Source organism: Eutrema salsugineum, unplaced genomic scaffold (assembly GCF_000478725.1).
Source record: "Eutrema salsugineum unplaced genomic scaffold, Eutsalg1_0 scaffold_10, whole genome shotgun sequence".
NCBI lineage: Eukaryota > Viridiplantae > Streptophyta > Magnoliopsida > Brassicales > Brassicaceae > Eutrema > Eutrema salsugineum.
Window position 1 is genome coordinate 2835169 of NW_006256908.1, and position 20296 is coordinate 2855464.

The window sequence follows — 20296 nt, forward strand, 5'->3', positions numbered from 1 at the left end:
GCTAAATCAATTAAAGATGCTATTCTTGTGTTAAATGAAAAAACAATGGATTTCCAAGTATAGATAACAAAATATAAATTCAGAACTTCTTTCCAAGCATTCACAGTTTCAAAGATTGTCATAGAAAATCCAAACAAATCTACCATTATTGAGATCAAATCATCAGACGTATCAATAATATAATCCCAAACAAGTATCGCAATTATTTAACTATATAATATTTAAATGAATTTAAAATTAAGCAGGATCCAACAAGTGAAGAAGGAGAATTTTTCTCTCATAAGAAAGTGGACATCAAGAAGATCAAAAAAGAAGATGAAAAGGACTCTGTCAACTTTGAAGACGGCATTGAACGTCACCCGAAAAAGAAAAGTTCAATGTAGACAACTAAAGAATAATGATATGAAGAAGTTCCTATATTTGTGTTTTACAACACATCTTTGTTTCAGATATTTTGTGTCTATCAAAACACATTCTATCTTTCTATTTTATTTTATAATAATTCTCAAATATTATGTGAACGTTATCTCATTTTCAAATAATCTATTCTATTTAAAGGAATTTACAAAAATTCTTATCAATTACATGGTCTAATATACCTATCAGAAATTAGAAGTTATATGCTTTCACTTTTTAATATTATAATCAATTTTACGTAAGCCAAATAGTAATGAGTAGTAGGTAGTAATGAAATTTGATTTAAAATAAATAGGAGAGGAAAAACACGAAGACTACTGCAGCTAAAGAAGAACCAACAGCAAATGCATCTAAACAACAAAATACAAAACCAGGTACGTATTACAATTTTTATTGAGCTAATGAAATCTAAATAAAGAATGTACAACTAACAATCCATTTTATTTTATATCAACTAACAATCCAATTTATTATGGAATTTCAGCTGAAGAGAAAAAAGATTCAAGTGGGGCTTCACTATCATCGACTCCATCTTCTCTTTGCTGACTACTCGCATCTGTTTCATGACTTCTGATTCTACCTCCACTATGTCTTTTGCCTTTGACATTTTAATTATCTGCTTCATGTAATGATTTATTACATGGTTATTGTACTAAATACTCTACTCACGTTGGACTTCTAAAATATATACAATTAAATATAAAAAAATAACAAATATATCAATGAAAACAAATAAACATTCTCCATTACACAAACCTGTGTGTATACACGTAGGTTTTCTCTTAGTCTTATATATAATAAAAATTATAAAAATTATTTCAATTAGTTGAGTCATTAACTTCAGTGTTATGTTATTAGATTGAGTCATTTAGAAAAAAAAAAAAAAAAAGGTCAGACGTCAAAAATGCCTCGTTTTCGCTTAGGCCTCTCTCTCTCGTGTAGAGTCTTTGCTCTAGTCGTTTATGACTGTAGAGTTTCCCTCCGAAAGGCAATTTGCCTTGTCGGTAAAAGTGACAAGAAAGGAAAATTTCCTTTTTCGGCTTCAAGAAATCTGTGAATTTGGAAAAATGAGCTACTGTCTTGCCAAATTTAAGCTAGAGCAAGATCGGCCTCTAGGGTTTTCGCAGCAGTTTCATCAGCCTCCATCTACCAAAGCATTAGGAATTGAGAAGGTTGGAGCTGGAACGCGGATTATTCTCTTCCTGTTAGTCATGGATGGTTTACTGAATGAAGCCCTACAGTCGATGTCCTTGGATGACGACAAACCGATTGATCTACCGGACGATGAAGATTACAGTGCGGTGCAGGTAAACGCCAAGAGTCTGATTAGCCGGCTCCTCAATCCGGAATGTAAAAATATGGCGAGGATGCTGAAAACGATGCCACGAATCTGGAAGGTTTATGATAGGGTGCGTGGCATAGCCCTATCCAAAGAAAGTATTCAGTTTATCTTTGAAAGTGAGACGGACATGGAGACAGTAATGAAGGATGGTATATGGTCCTTTGATGACTGGAGTATGATTATGGAAAGATGGGTAGAAAATTCTCCACTTAAGTTTTTGAAGATGGCGCCGATATGGATTAGGATTCGAAAAATTCCTCTGAATTTTTGCACTCTAAAGACCATTGATGCTGTAGCGGATCGGGTGGGCCAAGTGAAAGAAATACTTTTTGACCCTGAAAAGACTAGATTCCAGGAATTTGTTCGGGTTCTGGTCGTCATCGATGTAGAACAACCTCTTCGAGACACAAAGACAATTAATTTATCCAGAGCAGCAGGAAGCGCTGTAGTGGATATTGAGTATGAGAAAATCCGGAAGAAATGCTTTCACTGTTTTCGCCTAACCCATGAGAAGCAGAAATGTCCACTTTTCCTGAGTCAGAAGAAACGACCTGAAAGAGTGGAGAATCAGAGGATAGAGACGAGGATCAACAGTGATACTCCTGGACACAAAACGCAGCAACATCACACTGATTTGGTGGACAAAATCATGCCCATGTTAGCTCCATCGATTCCTCCAGGGTTTGAACCCCGTCCGAATATGGTCGTCCCAGAGGTTTTTGAAGAAATGAGACTCTATATGAATTGTCTTGACCCTGCAGAAAAGGCAATTCGGGAGCACAGGATGAGAGTAGCACTAGATGACTTATCCAAAAACCCTGTAGCTCAACGATCCATCCTTAGATTTGAACCTCCACCACGTATCTCTGCTGAGCTTGATAAGGGTATTGGTAAAGTTTTTGATTATAGGAATGTGGAGATGGCTCAGGCGGAGGAAAGAATGGGTAAGCGACAGTCGGAATCGCTAGTGAGTCAGAGTGAGGCAGTAGAGAAAGGAAAGCCCAATCCAAGCTTGGAACCAGTCAACGCAGTCGGACTGGAGGTGGAGAATATTACTCTATGGGTGAAGTGGGCGCAAAGCAAAGGATCAATTCAGCAAGTCCGCTCGTAAGGAATAATCTCTTCGAAAACAAAGAAGGTTTAGATAACTTTATTCCACCAGTTATAGCTTCGGATTTTCACGTTGGTGTTGTTGAACCTGGAACTTCACGCACGAGTGGAAATAGCAGGAATTCACGGAAGTGCTCGGCATCATGGTCGAGAAAGAAACGGGTTAACAATGGCTCCATTTCAAAAGATACATCTTTGAAAGGAATGCGAAGGGGGCAAAATGAGGAAGTAGAGCAGTCTACAAAACGTAAAGCAAGTGAATCTGATGAGGTGGTGTCGAAGTTCTCAAAGCAAGATAAAGGTTTGATGGTTTTCCAGAAACCATCCAATCCTCAATGATGACGCTCAGTTGGAACTGTCAGGGTTTGAGAAGCGACTCGACAGTTCGACGCCTGAAGGAAATGTGCAGAGAGCATTTCCCGGATTTCATGTTTCTCCTAGAGACGAAAAACTCTAGTGATTTTGTGGTAGGTTTAAGAAGATCCCTGGGTTATGATCATGTACATGTGATTGATCCAGCTGGTCTAAGTGGAGATTTGGCCTTGTTTTGGAAGAGTTCCCACTTGGTGGATGTATTGTTTTCTAACAATAGAGTGCTTGATACAAAAATAAAGTGTGACTCGCGAGAGTTTTATATGTCATTCATATATGGAGATCCTGTGAGACATCGACGACAAGAGGTCTGGGATTTACTGTCATCGTTTGGTGGTAACAGGGATGAAGCGTGGTTTCTGGTAGGTGATTTCAATGAAATCATGAATAATAGTGAAAAACTAGGTGGTAGCTGCAGACCTGAATCCAGTTTTCGAGCTTTTAGATCTTTCATTCGAGAATGCCACCTAAAAGAAACGCCGAGCTTTGTTAATTTGCTGTCCTGGGGTGGCAGGAGAGAGGTGATCAATGACTTGGGGCAGAAGGAGAAGGTATGGATACAATGTCGGTTAGATAGAGCATTTGGTAATGCGGAATGGTTCAGGCTTTTTCCAAGAACGCACACAGAATATTTAAAGAGGTGGTCTTCAGATCATAGAGCCCTGTTAACTCGCATTTCTGGTGGTAATGAACGGAAGAAAGGCCGATTCGGATTTAATCGACGATGGTGCTCTAAACCTGGTGTGATTGATGTTGTAAGGAAAGGATGGAACTTGGGTGATCGGAATACAAAAGTCTCAGAACGGATTGAAAATTGTAGAAAGGAACTTTCAAAATGGAAGCGATCCTCAAACTCTAACTCCCGTGTCCGTCTTCAGCAGTTGCAGGAAGAGGTCGAGGTAGAAAGCTCCAAGTTGAGTCCTGATTTTGCTAAGCTTCAGCTTTTGAGGTCGCAGTTAACTAAAACAACCATTGAGGAAGAGCTGTATTTGAAACTGCGAAGTAAACAGAAATGGTTGAAGGTGGGAGATTGTAATTCATGTTTCTTCCATGGATGGGTCAAATCGAGACGAATGAAAAACTCCATCGGTTCGTTGATTGACAATGAAGGCTTTCGAACACTTTGAGAAGGATGCTAAAGGCAATGTGGCGGTGAAGTATTTCATGAAGCTCTTTGAATCATCGGTCACTGGGGACGGTACAGAGTTGTTACAGGGCTTTGAAGCAAAAGTAACAGATGAGATGAACCGAGAATTGATCCAACCGATCTCGGATGGAGGAATTCAACGGGCTGTGAAAAGAATCAAAGGTGACAGTGCACCTGGAGCTGATGGGATGAGTGGAAAATTTTTTCAGCAATTCTGGGGAATCGCAGGCGCACATGTCACGTCTGAAGTCAAACGTTTTTTTGAAACTGGACAGCTTCCGGAGGAGTGGAACTTTACCCAGTTATGTTTACTTCCGAAAACACCGAACCCCAAGAGGATGACCGATCTAAGGCCCATCAGCCTATGTTCAGTTACGTATAAGATCGTGTCCAAAGTTCTATGCACGAGACTGAAGCGTTTTCTACCCAAGCTAGTGTCGCAAACACAAGGGGCCTTCGTTGCTGGTCGATTAATTTCTGACAACATTCTCATTGCCCATGAGATGATCCATGGGTTGCGCACCAATCCGAATTGCAAGGAGGAATTCATGGCGATAAAAACCGATATGTCGAAGGCGTATGACCGCGTAGAATGGAATTTCCTGGAGACATTGTTTTTCAAGATGGGCTTCCATTCTAAGTGGGTTGGATGGGTTATGGAATGCATTAGATCGGTGTCCTACACGGTTTTACTGAATGATGAGCCTCATGGTCATTTCAAGCCGGAAAAAGGGATCCGACAAGGAGATCCACTGTCCCCTTTCTTGTTCATCTTATGTGTCGAAGCCCTTGTCCATGTAATGAGCAAAGCCAAAAAGGAAGGCAGAGTGACTGGGATGAGGTTATCTAAAAGCTGCCCATTGATTCAACATCTTCTTTTCGCAGATGATAGCTTCTTCATTTGCAAGGCGAATCTCAGAGAATGCACATAATTTTTAAAATGCCTGCAATTATACGGAGATGCCTCAGGGCAGGAAATTAATTTTCAGAAATCTGCAGTAACATTTGGTGCAGCGATTGATCCGTTTCAGAGAAGATTACTTGCAGAACGGCTTGGTATTGAAAAAGAAGGTGGATATGGCAAATACTTAGGTCTTCCGGAGTGTTTTAGCGGGTCCAAGCGGGCTTTACTAGCTTTCATTGGCGAGAAATTGGAGAAACGATTGCATGGTTGGTACGCTAAAACATTATCCTTGGGGGGTAAGGAGATTCTTCTTAAATCGATTGCTATGACCCTCCCAGTATATGCGATGTCTTGTTTCAGATTAACGAAGCATCACTGTCAAACGCTCACTTCGGCTATGACCAAGTTCTGGTGGAATGCTTGCGAAAACCAGAACAAAATTCACTGGGTAGCATGGAAATCAATGTGCAAATCAAAGGCAAAAGGTGGTTTGGGATTCCGAGATGTTGAGGATTTCAATCAAGCCTTGTTAGTGAAACAAGCCTGGAAGATTTTCAATGAGCCGCAGACATTGTTATCAAGGTTATACAAAGGAAGATACTTCGCCAATAAAGACTTCTTAGACTGTGGCTCAGGCTACCGACCATCATATGCTTGGAGGACCATCATGTTTGGTAAAGAACTACTGGAACGTAGGTTGATAAAGTCGATTAAGGAATGGCTCAAGCACACAGATCTGGGTTAGAGAAATGGGTCTTTGATGAACATCCTAGGAGGCCGGTGAATAAGGAAATTTTCATGGATCTTGAGTTGAGAGTCTCGGATTTAATCTCTGAAGAAGGAAAATGGATGGAGAACAAAGTTCATGAATTATTTCCTCCAAATAATGCAGCTAAAATTTGGGATATGTCGATTGGAAGAGTTCCTGATAAACATATATGGGCTTACACTTATGATGGTGCATTTTCGGTTAAAAGCGGTTACTGGTTGCTTGCTAATCATCCACGTCTACCTCAACCTCCAGTGTCGCTGTTAGAGAAGGAACGGATCTCGTTAAAACAGCGAGTCTGGAAAATGTCTACAGAACCGAAGATTAAGTTTTTCTTTTAAAGAGTCTTATCGGGTGCAGTGGCTGTAGCTGATCGGTACCTATGGATACAAGGTGCAGGTTATGCAGACAGGCTTCGGAGTCTATTAACCATGTGCTTTTTCAATGTGAATCAGCCAGGGCTGTTTGGGATCTTTCGCGTCTTCATCTCCCTTCGAATGGCTTCTCGAATTCCCTTGAGGTGAATATGTCAGCCGTGCTTGATTGGTTAGATGACCAAAACATAATTGAGGAGATCAGAATAATGATTCCTTGGATACTATGGTGGATATGGAAGAACAGAAATGCCATCATTTTCTCAGGTAATCAAGATTCGAGTGCTAGAATCATCCAAGTGGCTAATGATGAAGCAAAAGCTTGGAAAGAGGCTAATAACTTAATCGACACTGAAGATGCTTTGGAGAGGAATTCTAGTGTTCTGTCGGGTAAATGGCAACCTCCTCCGAGTGGAAAGCTTAAGTGCAATCTAAATGTTCATTGGAAGAATTCGATGTTACATTGTGGAGCTGCTTGGATCGTCATAGACCACAGGAGTTCCACTATTTTTCCATGCCAGAGATGCTTTCACCAAAGCCCCCAATAGAAATATAGCGGAGCTCAAAGGTGTAATTTGGGCGATCAAAAGCCTTCGTGATTTGAGATTGGAGAATGTGGTGCTAGCATTGGACTGTAGAAAGGCTTTTACAGCTATCATGAATCCTGCCAATTGGCCAAGATATCGTATGCTCACAGATCAAATTTACAGGTTGCAGCAGGGATGTGGCATTGCAGGTTTTGAACTAGAAACAGCACAAGCGGACCAGGCTGTACAAGCAATCGCCAAAAGCGTAACTAGAGATGGAAGATTACAATCTGTCCATTGGTGGTCCGGCTTGGTTGCACGAAAGATTGCAACATGACGCTAGGTGAAGTCTGTAAGTTTTCAGATCGGAGCGTCGATGTCTCGGTTGTATTATGATTTATCGGGGCTCCCTATAGCATCATTAGTCTTAGTATTAGGCTTAAGTGCTATGGTTTGGGGGGTCATTTCCTTATTTGTAAGCTCCCTCTGGAATAGTTTTTCCATTCTTGAATGAATTTAAGACGATTAAAATAAAAAAACTTCAGTGTTAATGTTCCTCTCTTTTTTTTAATGAAAAATAGTTATTATTTTAAAGTGCATAAACTAATTAAATTATAAAATTTAATTTTTATCAAAATAAGAAGAGTAAAAACTTGAAAAAATAAAGTCAGAGAAAATGACGATGATGAAAAAAAATTAAAAACAATGAAAAATACTAAGAAAAATAGGAAAAAGAAGAAAAATAAAAAATTAAAGAAAAGTACGCAGATGAAGACAAAGTAGAAGAGGAAAAATACATATACAAGATAAGTAAGAATAAAAGATATAACAAAATCAGAAGAAGATGACAAAAACCTGAAATAAAAAAAGAAAAAAAAAGAGGAAAGAGTTGAAGAAGACAAAAAAAAAGTAGAAGTCGAAGATTACGAAGAAAAATATTGAAAAAAATGAAAAATAAAGAAGACGAAAAGCAAGACGAAAAAAATATAAAGATGAAAATGTTTAAGATGAAAAAAGAGGTAGAAAACAAAGATGACAAAGTATAAGAATGTAAAGATGTAGAAAAAAACTTAAAAAAAAAAAAAAAAAAACATAGAAAGAACAAATATGATGAATTAGTTGTTTAACGATTCATATTCATATTTGTTTAATAATGAAATTGCGCGGATTATAAATCTAGTTCTAATTAATGAAGAAAGGCTTACGAATTTTGAAATGAAATTAATCGACATTTTGGATTACTCTAATTCTAATCAATGCAGAAGAAGAAAAAAAAAATGCTTCACCAAAATTTTCAAAAATTATACAACAAATTAACTAGAAAACCCCATTTGTACATAAATTCTACAAATCCTTGTGAAGAACACTCACAAACTTCTCATACGAATCTCTATCCACAACCTTTCTCTCTCTCATCATCTCCAACAATCTCTTCGCTTCATTAAGCTTCCCTTTCCTGCAACTCTCATCAACGAGTGTTCTACAAGTAATGAAATCAACCACACGACCAATCTCAACCATCTCCCACAAACAACTCACAGCATTATCGATCTCGCCATTAAGCGCAAAAGCATTAACAAGAGAGTTATAAGACTTGCCATTAGGAACAAAACCTTTCCCTTTCATCTCACCAAACAACTCTCTAGCATTAGTAGTCCTGCCTTGTGCACATAACCCATGTATCAAATAATCATAAGTAAACGAATTCGGCTCGCAACTGTAAACCACACTCATCTGATGAAATATCCTAAGCGCATCGTTTACATGAAGCGAGAGCACATAGCCTTTAACCAAACAGTTTAAAGCAAACACGTCTGGTTCGATCCCGTTATTCACCATTTGTCTAAACAAAGACCTTATCGTCTCCATATACATGTGGCTCGTGTAAGAGTTGTTACCTCGACACAACAACGCTTTGAAGAGGATATGATACGTTCTAATCGTCGGTCTACACTCCAAGTTCTTGCTAGTGGTCATGTGTCTGAATATGTTCACGGCACGTATCAGCTTCCCGGCTCTGGTGAAATAGAAGACGATGGAGTTGTAGAGATTCTCGTTGCCTACGTGACGAACAGAGAGCACCTGGTTCACGACATCGTCCATTTCTTTGTACATTTTGGCGGCTCCAAGCTTTCTTATCGCTGTGTGGTAAGAGCAGTTCTCGTGTTTGAATCTTGGTTGCTGTGATGCCCAGTTAAAGAGGTGGAAACACAGTAAAGGGTCTTCTTGGAGGGTCATAGCATCGGAAAGCTCTTCAGGGGTGAATCTTGGTGGGAGCTTTGAGATAGTTTCTTGAAACTTAGATTGATCAAGAACGGGTTTTGGGTTGTTTCTTTTGCTGATTCTTCTTCTAAGAGAACGAGTTGGGACTGTTGTTGAGTATAGTATATATCGACCTAAGCTTTGATTCAAGATCAAAAAAGTTCCTAATCAGAAACCACATTTACAGAATCGATGAAAGCATAATTGATTCAGAGAAATATATAAGTTACCTTGACGAGATGTGAGTGTAGAGCCAAAGCAAGTGGAAGCAATAATACTATGAAAACTTCTGAGATTTTCAATAAAAATTGGAACTTTGCGTCAAAGTAAGATAACCCATCAAACACAAACATTCAATTCATGGAGAATCTGAAATTTACCTCGAAATGTAACCTTCGAATCGAGCCTGAAGAAGAGAAGAAGTGTGGAAGCGCGAGAAATTGAAATTAGGGTTTGGGAAGGAGAGTTTGGTTTCGGGTGAGATTAAACTTCGAGCATTAGCGATTCTGAAGATGGAACCCAGAAACGTAGACCTAGTTGCAGCCATTTTTCTCAGCTTCTGCAAATGGCAGAACCACTACAAATGAAATTGACAAAGAGCTAAACCCGGTTTAATTGTGTAACCAGTGGTTGATTTGGCTATTCGCCTGATAATTTTAATCAAACCGGAATGTGGAGCCCTTTAGTAAAACGGCCCAACCTATTTTTTAAAAACCTGGCCCTGGCCCGTTGTAATATTAGCCTTTTAATTTAGCATCTATTATTATTCTTCTTATTCTTGTAAGAAATTCTTAAGTTTATGTAGGAAATATTCGTGAGGGATTTTGCTCTCAACATGCACTGTTTTATCATTTTATAACTTTATTAGATCATACAAAAATTATTTTCAGATAATAATAAGTTTTGTATTTGGTTTTATCACTTTTATGACTACAGAAAAAGATAAGTTATTTTGTTTTTTAGTAGAACTCTCCTATTTTGTAACCATATATAATCCGCAAACAAATGGATTTATGACATCACTTGATTATGTCGTACGTAATTTATTAAACACCCAAATCAGAACAAATATTGAAATGTTAATAATATCTTAAATTAGTTTTTTTTTCTTATTTCTCTGAAAATCTCCATTACACACACACTCTCTCTCTCTCTCACCTTCCAAAATTTCACATTCACTGTTACTTACTTCTTAGAACTTCCCACACTCTCTCTCTCTCAACTGTACTCTCTCTTCTCTCTGTGTGTTTGAAGAAAACCCTAATTCCCAATTTTTGTCGTTTTCTTCTTCAACTCTCTCTTCTCCGGCGGAGAGATTTTTAAGTTTCCTCTGTTGTAGATCTAGAGAACGTCACTATGCATTACTGAGAAAATCCGTGAAAAAATGTCAAGCTCCGACCCGAAAACCGGACCTAAACCGGGTCCATGGCCACCAGCTCCAGAATCCTCCGCAATGCCACCGTCTACATGGGCTAAAAAAACCGGATTCCGTCCCAAATTCTCCGGCGAGGTTAACGCCTCCGATTCCGTCAGAGCCGCCAGACAACCTGAAACCCAACCGGATCTCGAGGCTGGTCAGGCTCGCCTCCGTCCTCCGCCTGTCCCCGCCGTAGCCAACGGTGGGACTGATAAGGATAAGAATGAGAAACCACCGCCACCACCACCACCACCACTACCATCATCACGACCAGGTGCTGTTGCTGCTGGTCCGGTTAAGGATCAGCCGGTTAAGAGACGGAGAGATTCTGATGGGGTTGTTGGGAGATCAAACGGACCCGATGGAGCAAACGGGTCAGGCGACCCGATTAGAAGACCGACCCGTATTGAAGAGGCAGTGGGGGTTTTGCCACAGAGCATGGATGATGATTTAGCGGCTAGAAATTTGCATATGAAGTATGGCCTCAGAGATACTCCTGGACTTGGTGAGTGACAGAGATTTTAAATTTTCTCTCTTTTTTAAGGAATCATTTGTTTAATTGTTGTTGAGTCTCATGATTGTGACCTTATAATTGGTAAAATAATTATATAGATTCCTTTTGGAGATTTGATGTCAGACAGTTCAAATCTTTTTTAAGTTTCTTACTTTAATTGTTGTTTTGGATTAATTATGGTTATTTTTTTGTGTTTCTCAGTTCCAATTGGGTTCTATGGTTTGCAACATAACCTATCGATGTTAGGCTCATTGATTCTGGTTCCATTGGTCATAGTTCCTGCAATGGGAGGCTCGCACGTAAGTGATTGATTCTTTTGGTCCCTCAAGCTTTTGATCAATGTGGATTGCATTTAATTTCATGTTTTTTTTTTGTGGGATTATAGGAGGAGATTGCAAATGTTGTCTCGACTGTACTATTTGTGTCTGGAATCACTACATTGTTGCATACTTCATTTGGGTCGAGGCTTCCTTTGATTCAAGGCCCTTCCTTTGTATTTCTGGCTCCGGCTTTGGCCATCATAAACTCCCCTGAGTTTCAAGGTTTGAATGGGAATGTAAGTAAGAAGAATAAAATCTTCTTTTTTGCTTTTCTATGTCTAAGTTAAGACGCCAATCATTGTGCATGCAGTGTTTTTTTTTTTATGGTTTGTGTGAAATCATATAGAGTGTCTTGTATAAAGAATCTATTAAGTGTTTTGTTTTGGTGAATATGGTAGAACTTCAAGCATATCATGAGGGAGCTGCAAGGTGCAATCATAATTGGTTCAGCTTTTCAAGCAGTGCTTGGATACAGTGGCCTAATGTCGTTGATTCTGAGGTATACATCTCTGTCTCTGTCCAAAGATAACACATTCCAAATATAAATCTAGCATTAGTCGTTATTTGGTGTTTTGTCTACACATGATTTTGTGGCTTTGTCTACACATGATTTTGTGGCTCTGTCTACACATAATATCTTTTGACCTTGTATATAGGTTGGTCAATCCAGTAGTTGTTGCTCCAACGATAGCTGCAGTTGGACTCTCGTTTTACAGCTACGGATTCCCGCTTGTTGGTAAATGTCTTGAGATCGGTGTAGTGCAGATACTACTTGTGGTCATCTTTGCTCTTGTAAGTTTAGTGAAGTTACCATTAACCACCTTTAACAAGTAGACGTTTGTTTGGATGCTAGTTTCGAGTTCTTCTTGAATGTAGATTAAACGTATCATGTCACATCAGGTTCATGTTAACACATATTGATACTTGTACAAATTTTGCTGCAGTATCTCCGAAAAATCTCAGTTTTAAGCCATCGGATTTTCCTTATATACGCGGTAAGGTCATGTGGTAGATTTTTAAATTATGTCCGTTCCCACTCTACATCTGATTGTGACTTACCTTCTTAACTTCTTATTGACAGGTTCCATTGAGTCTTGCTATTACTTGGGCCGCTGCATTCCTTTTAACCGAAACAGGAGCTTACACGTACAAAGGTTGTGACCCAAACGTCCCCATCTCAAATGTTGTATCGAGCCACTGCAGAAAATACATGACCAGAATGAAGTACTGTCGTGTTGATACTTCTCATGCACTGAGATCCGCCCCTTGGTTTAGGTTTCCTTACCCTTTGCAATGGGGTGTGCCAATATTCACCTGGAAAATGTCTCTTGTTATGTGCATAGTCTCCATAATTGCTTCAGTAGATTCGGTTAGTGTTTTCTATCAACTTTAAGTTTAACCATCAAAATCTGTATTTTGAAGTCAAAGCATCACACTTTTACAAATCAGTTGATGATATGGTAAATTCTGTTACGGTCAGGTTGGTTCGTACCATGCTTCTTCTCTGTTAGTAGCATCGAGACCTCCAACTCCTGGTGTTGTGAGCCGAGCAATTGGTCTTGAAGGCTTCACAAGTGTCTTAGCCGGTCTTTGGGGTACAGGTACTGGTTCAACCACCTTAACCGAAAACGTTCATACAATCGCTGTGACCAAAATGGGAAGCCGCAGAGTCGTGGAGTTAGGCGCTTGTGTTTTGGTTATATTTTCTCTTGTTGGTAAGTAAGTGGTCACTGCTTATTTAGCTTTCACTTCCAAAACTTTTTACTCTTTTTTTGGCTGAAGAAACTTTTGATATCTTCAGGTAAAGTTGGAGGGTTTATCGCATCGATTCCTCAAGTCATGGTTGCTTCTCTTCTTTGCTTTATGTGGGCAATGTTTACGGCTTTAGGTCTTTCAAACTTACGTTACAGCGAAGCAGGAAGCTCGAGGAACATCATCATCGTCGGATTATCACTGTTCTTTTCACTCTCTGTCCCTGCTTACTTCCAGCAATATGACATTTCTCCAAACTCGAACCTCTCAGTTCCAAGTTATTACCAACCTTACATTGTTGCTTCTCATGGACCCTTCAAAAGCCAATATAAAGGGGTACGTTACGTTCTGCACTCAAATTCACTTTCTGGATCTAATTTTTAGGAAACTTAATTTGAGTTTTTTTTTTCTTTTTTGCAGGTGAATTATGTGATGAACACGCTCTTATCGATGAACATGGTGATTGCGTTTATTATGGCCGTGGTTTTGGACAATACGGTTCCTGGGAGCAAGCAAGAACGTGGAGTTTATGTTTGGTCTGATAGTGAGACTGTAACGAGAGAACCAGCTCTTGCTAAAGACTATGAGTTGCCGTTTAGGGTTGGGAGGTTTTTCAGATGGGTCAAATGGGTTGGCATTTGAAAGAAGACAACACTAATGGCAACAAAAAAAAAAGTGGTAAATAGTTCAGATGAGAGATTCTCTTTTTCTTTCCTTTTCTTTTATTTTCTTCTCTGTTACTTTTTTTTAGTCTTTCCTCAAATTTTATAACACGGTGGAGTTTTTCTTGAGTCGCAAGTTTTTTTATTGGAGAGTTTTTTGTTCTTTGGTTGAAACATGGAAGTTGATGTTGTTGTAAGTTATATAGATTATGATCATTCCATTTGTAACTAAGTGTTATATTATTTGTTCTTCCTTGTTCTTTTTCCACTATTCTTTTTTTACATTAGGTATTCACATTCAGATAAATACTTTTCAAGTTTCTATTGTAATGATCATCTAAAGATTGATGAATACTTCAAGCTACAAGCATATTTGAAGAGACATCTCATGAAATCACTCTCTTCAGGTCTTCCTTGCAAACACAAAAGTCTGGTAGTATATATTGGGCCTGTTCGTTGACGCTGCGACAAGAACCAGTGTTACAAAAAATTTAAAAGTGAAAAGAAAGAGAAGCCCACAACGACAAGGGGGAGAAGGGTTGATATTTATGCGCTAAGGCCCAAATCGGATGTGTTTACTTGATATATAAGCTATTACAAGGTTTTGAAAACCTAAGACACAAGACAAGGAAAAAAAAAAAAAAAAAGAGAAACAGAGGCAGATTAACGAGTCTTTGAGCTCTTCGTCTTCTCCAGGTTGTTCTCTCCTTTCGCGGGTCTATTTCTATTGTTGCTTGTATCGGTAAGAACCTGTAATAGGTTACAAGTGCTACATAGAGATCTAGTATCTTCTTTGTACTCAACCGTTGATTACCCTTGATTTACCCGTTTAGTGAATCTTTGAGAGAACCAGTGAACAAATTCTATTGTCTTAAGTTTGAATCAACAACAAACAAATCGTATCAACGTTAATCGATCATATAGTTAGCTCAAGGCTTAAGAGCTAATTAGATTGAGGTTGAATTCGATTGCAAAACCTCACAACTAGCTAATTCGTTTGTTTGGCTTCAGAACGATCCTTTTGTTGCTGTCTTAAGTTGTTTTTGAAAGGTTTTAAATCCTTATAAACCATTATAGCATGTCAGTCTCTGATTAATAAGAACAGAAGTGGAAGCGTACCTTTTGGATCCATGATTTATGCTCTGAATTTGGCTATGGTTCTTCCACAACAAACCCTGAATGGCTGTAGATCTCTGTTGATGGGATGCAGAGAATTTTCTGTATTTCTTGTTAGGGTTGCTGCGGGGACCATAACCTCTCTATTTATATAGAGAATAATTTCTAATTCGGCCCGTCATCAAATTAGAAATTACTGAGTGTATCCTCACATTAATTTTTCATAACACTTATGCCCCATTAGTCTTTTCTTTAATATCAAAATGACCACATAAGTTTTGACTACTTTAAATAATGACCCTAACACATTGATTCTACATGTGTGACCCTAAATAATTCTTACAATCTCCCACTGGGTCACATGTGTATCTGAAAATGTGATAGACTTTATGAGCTCAAAATTGTCATTATATATCAGGGCATAAACAATCACGTCCATTAACTATAGCAACATAGGATCATGGCGGCCTTCGTTATAGCAATCATAACTAAACCTTCCATGGTCACTGAAATCAATATAGTCAAATGACAGAGATCAATTATGAAAAGTGAAGCATGAAAATCACATGAAAAGTGATCAATACATGTCGATTTTCAACTGGTCCTTCTTTATTGAGATCCTTTAAATTTATTGAACAAAGTGTAAACTATAAGACTTTATTTCTGATCAGAATAAAATGTGCTGAAACACAACCAAAACATAGAACCCAAAAACAAATGACAAACTCCCACTAAACCAAATGACCATCAAACACTGAAACACCCATTCGAGCAGTATGCTCATGAAAGACCTTGGGTGGAATACCTTTTGTAAGAGGATCAGCAATCATGGAGTTTGTCCCTAAGTGTTCTATAGAACTCTCTCCACTTTGTACTCTCTCCTGAACAACCAGGAACTTAATTTCGATAAACTTGGACTTTGTCGCACTCCTATTTTTGTTGGAGTACAAAACAGCTGATTTATTGTCACAATATATCTTTAGTGGTCTTTCAATTCCTTCAAGAATTCGCAGCCTTGTGACAAAATTCTTTAACCAAAGTCCCTGATTGGATGCCTCAAAAACTGCTACAAATTCTGCCGCCATTGTGGAGGAAGCTACAAGTGATTGTTTTGCACTTCGCCATGCAATAGCTCCACCAGCCAACAGAAACACATAGCCTGAAGTGGACTTTTTACTATCTTGACATCCAGCAAAATCAGAATCAGAATACCCAATGATCTCCAAATGATCTGATCTCTGATATTTGAGCATAAAGTTCTTTGTTCTTTGCAGGTACCTCATGACCCTTTTGGCTGCTTTCCAATGGTCCAAACCTGGATTACTTAAGTATCTGCCCAAAACTCCAACAATGTACGCTAAATCTGGACGCGTACAAACCTGAGCATACATCAGACTTCCTACTGCAGATGCATAAGGAATCTTTTGCATTTCCTGAATTTCCAAATTTCCTTTAGGGCACTGACTGAGAGAGAATTTATCTCCTTTAGCGACTGGGGTATCACTTGGTTTGCAATCCTGCATGCCAAATCTCTTGAGTATTTTATCGATATAGCTCTTTTGTGATAATCCAAGAATACCTCGAGATCTATCTCGATGAATCTGGATCCCTAATACAAAAGATGCTTCACCAAGATCTTTCATCGCAAAATTTTCCTTAAGAAATCTCTTGGTCTCATGCAACATGCCTATATCGTTGGTAGCCAGAAGTATTTCATCAACATACAATACCAAGAAAATACACTTACTCCCACTGAAATTCTGATACACACAATCTTCAACCAAATTCACCTCAAAACCAAAGGAGGTGATTACCTCATGAAATTTGTGGTACCATTGACGAGAAGCCTGTTTTAGCCCATAGATGGATTTCTTTAGTTTGCAGACCATTTTCTTTGAATCACCCATTACAAAGTTTTCTGGTTGCTCCATATAAATCGTCTCATCAATGTTTCCATTGAGAAACGCTGTCTTGACATCCATCTGATGAAGCTCTAAATCATAATGTGCAACAAGAGACATGATTGTCCTAAAAGAATCCTTTGAAGAAACTGGAGAAAAGGTTTCTTTGTAGTCAATCCCTTCTTTCTGAGTATATCCTTTAGCCACTAGACGAGCCTTATACCTCTCGACATTACCACTTGAGTCCAATTTGGTTTTAAATATCCATTTGCAACCAATTGGTTTCTTTCCTTCTGGTAACTCGACGAGGTCCCAAACTTTGTTGTCTAGCATTGACTGATACTCTTCTTCAGAAGCTTTAACCCACTTATCTGATTTGGAACTACCCATTGCCTCACGGAAGTTGATAGGATCATCTTCCAACTGGGTTTGATTTTCCTCTTGTTCCAGAAGAAACACTATGTAATCATCCGGAATATCGCTTCTTCTTTCTCCAGTGGATCGCCGCAAAGGCACTTGTTCTTGTTGCACCACTTCTTGAGGATCTTGAATTTGACCTTCATGTTCGATAACATCGTCATCTTCATTTGGAGGAAGTACTTCTGTATCAACTTGAGGTTCCAAATTTGCATTGTCAAAAGCAACTATATGAATCGGATTAGAAACTGGAACCGATTCTTCCTCAAAGATGATTTCCTTAACTTTATTTCTCCCCCCAAAATCAATATCCTCAAAGAACGTGGCTGTTCCCGTCTCAAAAATAATTTTCTGTGTGGGATCATAAAACTTATAGCCCCTAGATCGCTCCGAATAACCAACAAAGTAACTGCTCACAGTTCTGGAGTCCAATTTCTTTTCATATGGCCTGTAAGGCCTTGCCTCAGCTGGACATCCCCAAATGTGCAAATGCTTCAGACTAGGTTTTCTACCAGTCCAAAGCTCATAAGGTGTCTTTGCAGTTGTTTTAGTTGGTACTCTATTAAGAATGTAAGCTGCAGTCTTTAGTGCCTCTCCCCAGAGTGATTCAGGCAAGGTGGAATGAAAAATCATACTCCTTATCATGTCTTTAAGAGTGCTATTGCGTCTCTCAGATACACCATTCATACTGGGAGACCCAGGCATAGTGTACTGAGGAACAATTCCACACTCCTCTAGGTATCTAGCAAATGGTCCTGGACGTTGTTCACCTGAACCGTCATACCGACCGTAATATTCACCACCACGATCAGATCTGACAGACTTTATCCTTCGCTCAAGTTGGTTCTCAACTTCAGCCTTAAACTTCTTGAACACGTCTATAGACTCTGACTTTTCATGAATAAGAAATAAGTATGCATATCGAGAATAATCATCAATGAATGATATAAAGTATTGTTGACCGTTCCAAGAAGCCGTAGGGAATGGTCCACAAATGTCTGTATGTATCAACTCAAGGACTTCCGTAGCTCTATATGCACCTAATTTCTTCTGTTTAGTCTGTTTTCCTTTAATGCAATCCACACAGACATCACAATTTGTGAAGTCAATAGAACTCAATATACCATCTGACACAAGTCGCTCAATTCTATTTCTAGAAATGTGACCTAAGCGTTTGTGCCATAGAGTTCCTGAACTTGCATTTTCAAACTTTCGTTTAGTACCCCTTGATTCAACACTTAAACTTTCATCATGAGAAGTTAAAGCGTCAAGCATATAAAGACCGTGATTTTTCATAAGTGTACCAGTTCCAATTAAAATTGAATTTAAAGACAAAGTAGCTTTTCCATGCTCAGTCAGACAAGAATAACCAGATATGTCTAAATAAGAACCGGAAACCAAATTCCGTCTAAAAGACGGTACAACAAAAGTGTCTTTCAAATCCAAAAATTGACCAGTACTGAAAAACAATCTAAAATGCCCAATTGCCTCCACATCCACCGCAAAACCATCAGCCACATGAATGCGTCTTTCAGCTTCAGTTGGTTCTCGGTAGCTCAGGCAACTCTGTAATGAAACACTGATGTTAGTAGTTGCACCTGAGTCTAACCACCAAATGTTTCTGGGTACTTCAATTAAGTTCACCTCAGAACAGACCATAGCAAGGGACATACCTTTCTTACCACGCCAAGCATGATACTTTTGGCAGTCCTTCTTCATGTGTCCAGTTTTCTTACAAAAGAAGCAGGTATCTTCATCCTTAGTCTGCTTCTTTTGAGATGGACCCTTAGCAGCATCATTCTTAACAACCTCAATTTTCCTTCTTTTGCCCTGGCCCTTAGAGGTGTTAACCATATGAGCACTTTCAGACCTTTCTTGTTTCATCCTATCCTCCTCATTCACACAATAAGAAATAAGCTCATTAAGAGCCCATTTCTCCTTACGTGTGTTGTAACTGGATTTCAACTGATTGAATTGAGGAGGAAGGGAGTTCAAGACAAAATGTATGAGCACTTCTTCCGGAAGCTCAATCTTGAGAGTCTTGAGTTTTGAAACAATGTTGGACATTTCCAAAATGTACTCCCTTATGTTTCCTTTGCTGTGATACCTCATGGTACTAAAGCGATACAGTAGCGAACTTATTTCTGCCTTATCGCTACTCGCAAAACGCAAGTCCATCTCAGCAAGGAACTGTTTGAGATCAGAGATCTCCTCATTACCTCTAAAGGTTTCTGGAATGGTGTCCAAAATGATCATTAAACCAATGCGATTAGAACGTTCCCACTTCTCATGAACTGCCTTATACTCAGCAGTGCTGGTATCTGTAGGAGAAGCAGGTTGTTCCATCCTTAACGCAAGGTCAAGATCCATACACCCTAAAACAATCTTAACTTTACTCTTCCATTCCTTATAGTTGGAACCAGTAAGTGTTGGAATTGAACTTAAGTTTGCAGATACTGCAGTAAAATTCGCTGCAAAATTGAACAATCTTTATTAGTAATTTACTGCTAAACCGAATTAAATCAATAAACAAAAATAAACAATTGTATAACCCATCTCAAGATATCAAGTGCAACATTAATATCAAGTCTTTGGACAGTAATATTAACTGCTAGTGATACTCTTGTTGAAACAATCAAACACTGACAATAATGCATGATAAATAATAAACCTATCTTTGGATCGATTTATCATTCACATGTTTATTCCTAATAATTATCACGTGTTTATTATCACAGGTATGTATGTTATTCGGCCGAATACAAAACCTACATTTGGGTCGATTTAATATTCGCATGAATATATATACACACATAATATTTAATATTATCCATGGAAAAATATCCACAATAGAGGTTACTTTGGCAACATATTTGCATCAATTAATCCACTTCAAATATTAAACTTGCACAATCAAAAATATTTATTGATTAAAAAAAACTTAATTATATACTTGCGCGGACATATAACATA

The 20296-nt window shown here is 38.6% G+C and overlaps 4 protein-coding genes across 4 annotated transcripts; 3 read left to right on the plus strand and 1 right to left on the minus strand.

Annotated features, from left to right (window-relative positions):
* Positions 1-1484: 1484 nt before the first annotated feature.
* LOC112081500 lies at positions 1485-2870 on the plus strand. The gene has a single exon (XM_024148260.1). The coding sequence runs from the start codon at positions 1485-1487 to the stop codon at positions 2868-2870; it is 1386 nt and encodes a 461-aa protein (XP_024004028.1).
* Positions 2871-6009: 3139 nt separating this feature from the next.
* Positions 6010-7299, plus strand: LOC112081501. The gene is made up of 4 exons (XM_024148261.1): positions 6010-6323; positions 6405-6460; positions 6517-6859; positions 6957-7299. Exons 1-4 carry the CDS (start codon positions 6010-6012, stop codon positions 7297-7299), a joined length of 1056 nt encoding a protein of 351 aa, XP_024004029.1.
* Positions 7300-8227: 928 nt separating this feature from the next.
* Positions 8228-9815, minus strand: LOC18027324 (pentatricopeptide repeat-containing protein At2g27800, mitochondrial). The gene is made up of 3 exons (XM_024161078.1): positions 9605-9815; positions 9455-9513; positions 8228-9358 (listed from the first exon to the last, which is right to left on the minus strand). The coding sequence occupies exons 1-3, from the start codon at positions 9769-9771 to the stop codon at positions 8307-8309; spliced, it is 1278 nt and encodes a 425-aa protein (XP_024016846.1). The 5' UTR covers positions 9772-9815; the 3' UTR covers positions 8228-8306.
* Positions 9816-10608: 793 nt separating this feature from the next.
* LOC18027325 (nucleobase-ascorbate transporter 12) lies at positions 10609-14172 on the plus strand. The gene is made up of 10 exons (XM_006409728.2): positions 10609-11146; positions 11357-11454; positions 11541-11711; positions 11874-11974; positions 12132-12267; positions 12420-12470; positions 12557-12844; positions 12956-13190; positions 13277-13563; positions 13648-14172. The coding sequence occupies exons 1-10, from the start codon at positions 10609-10611 to the stop codon at positions 13867-13869; spliced, it is 2127 nt and encodes a 708-aa protein (XP_006409791.1). The 3' UTR covers positions 13870-14172.
* The last annotated feature ends 6124 nt before the right edge of the window (positions 14173-20296 follow it).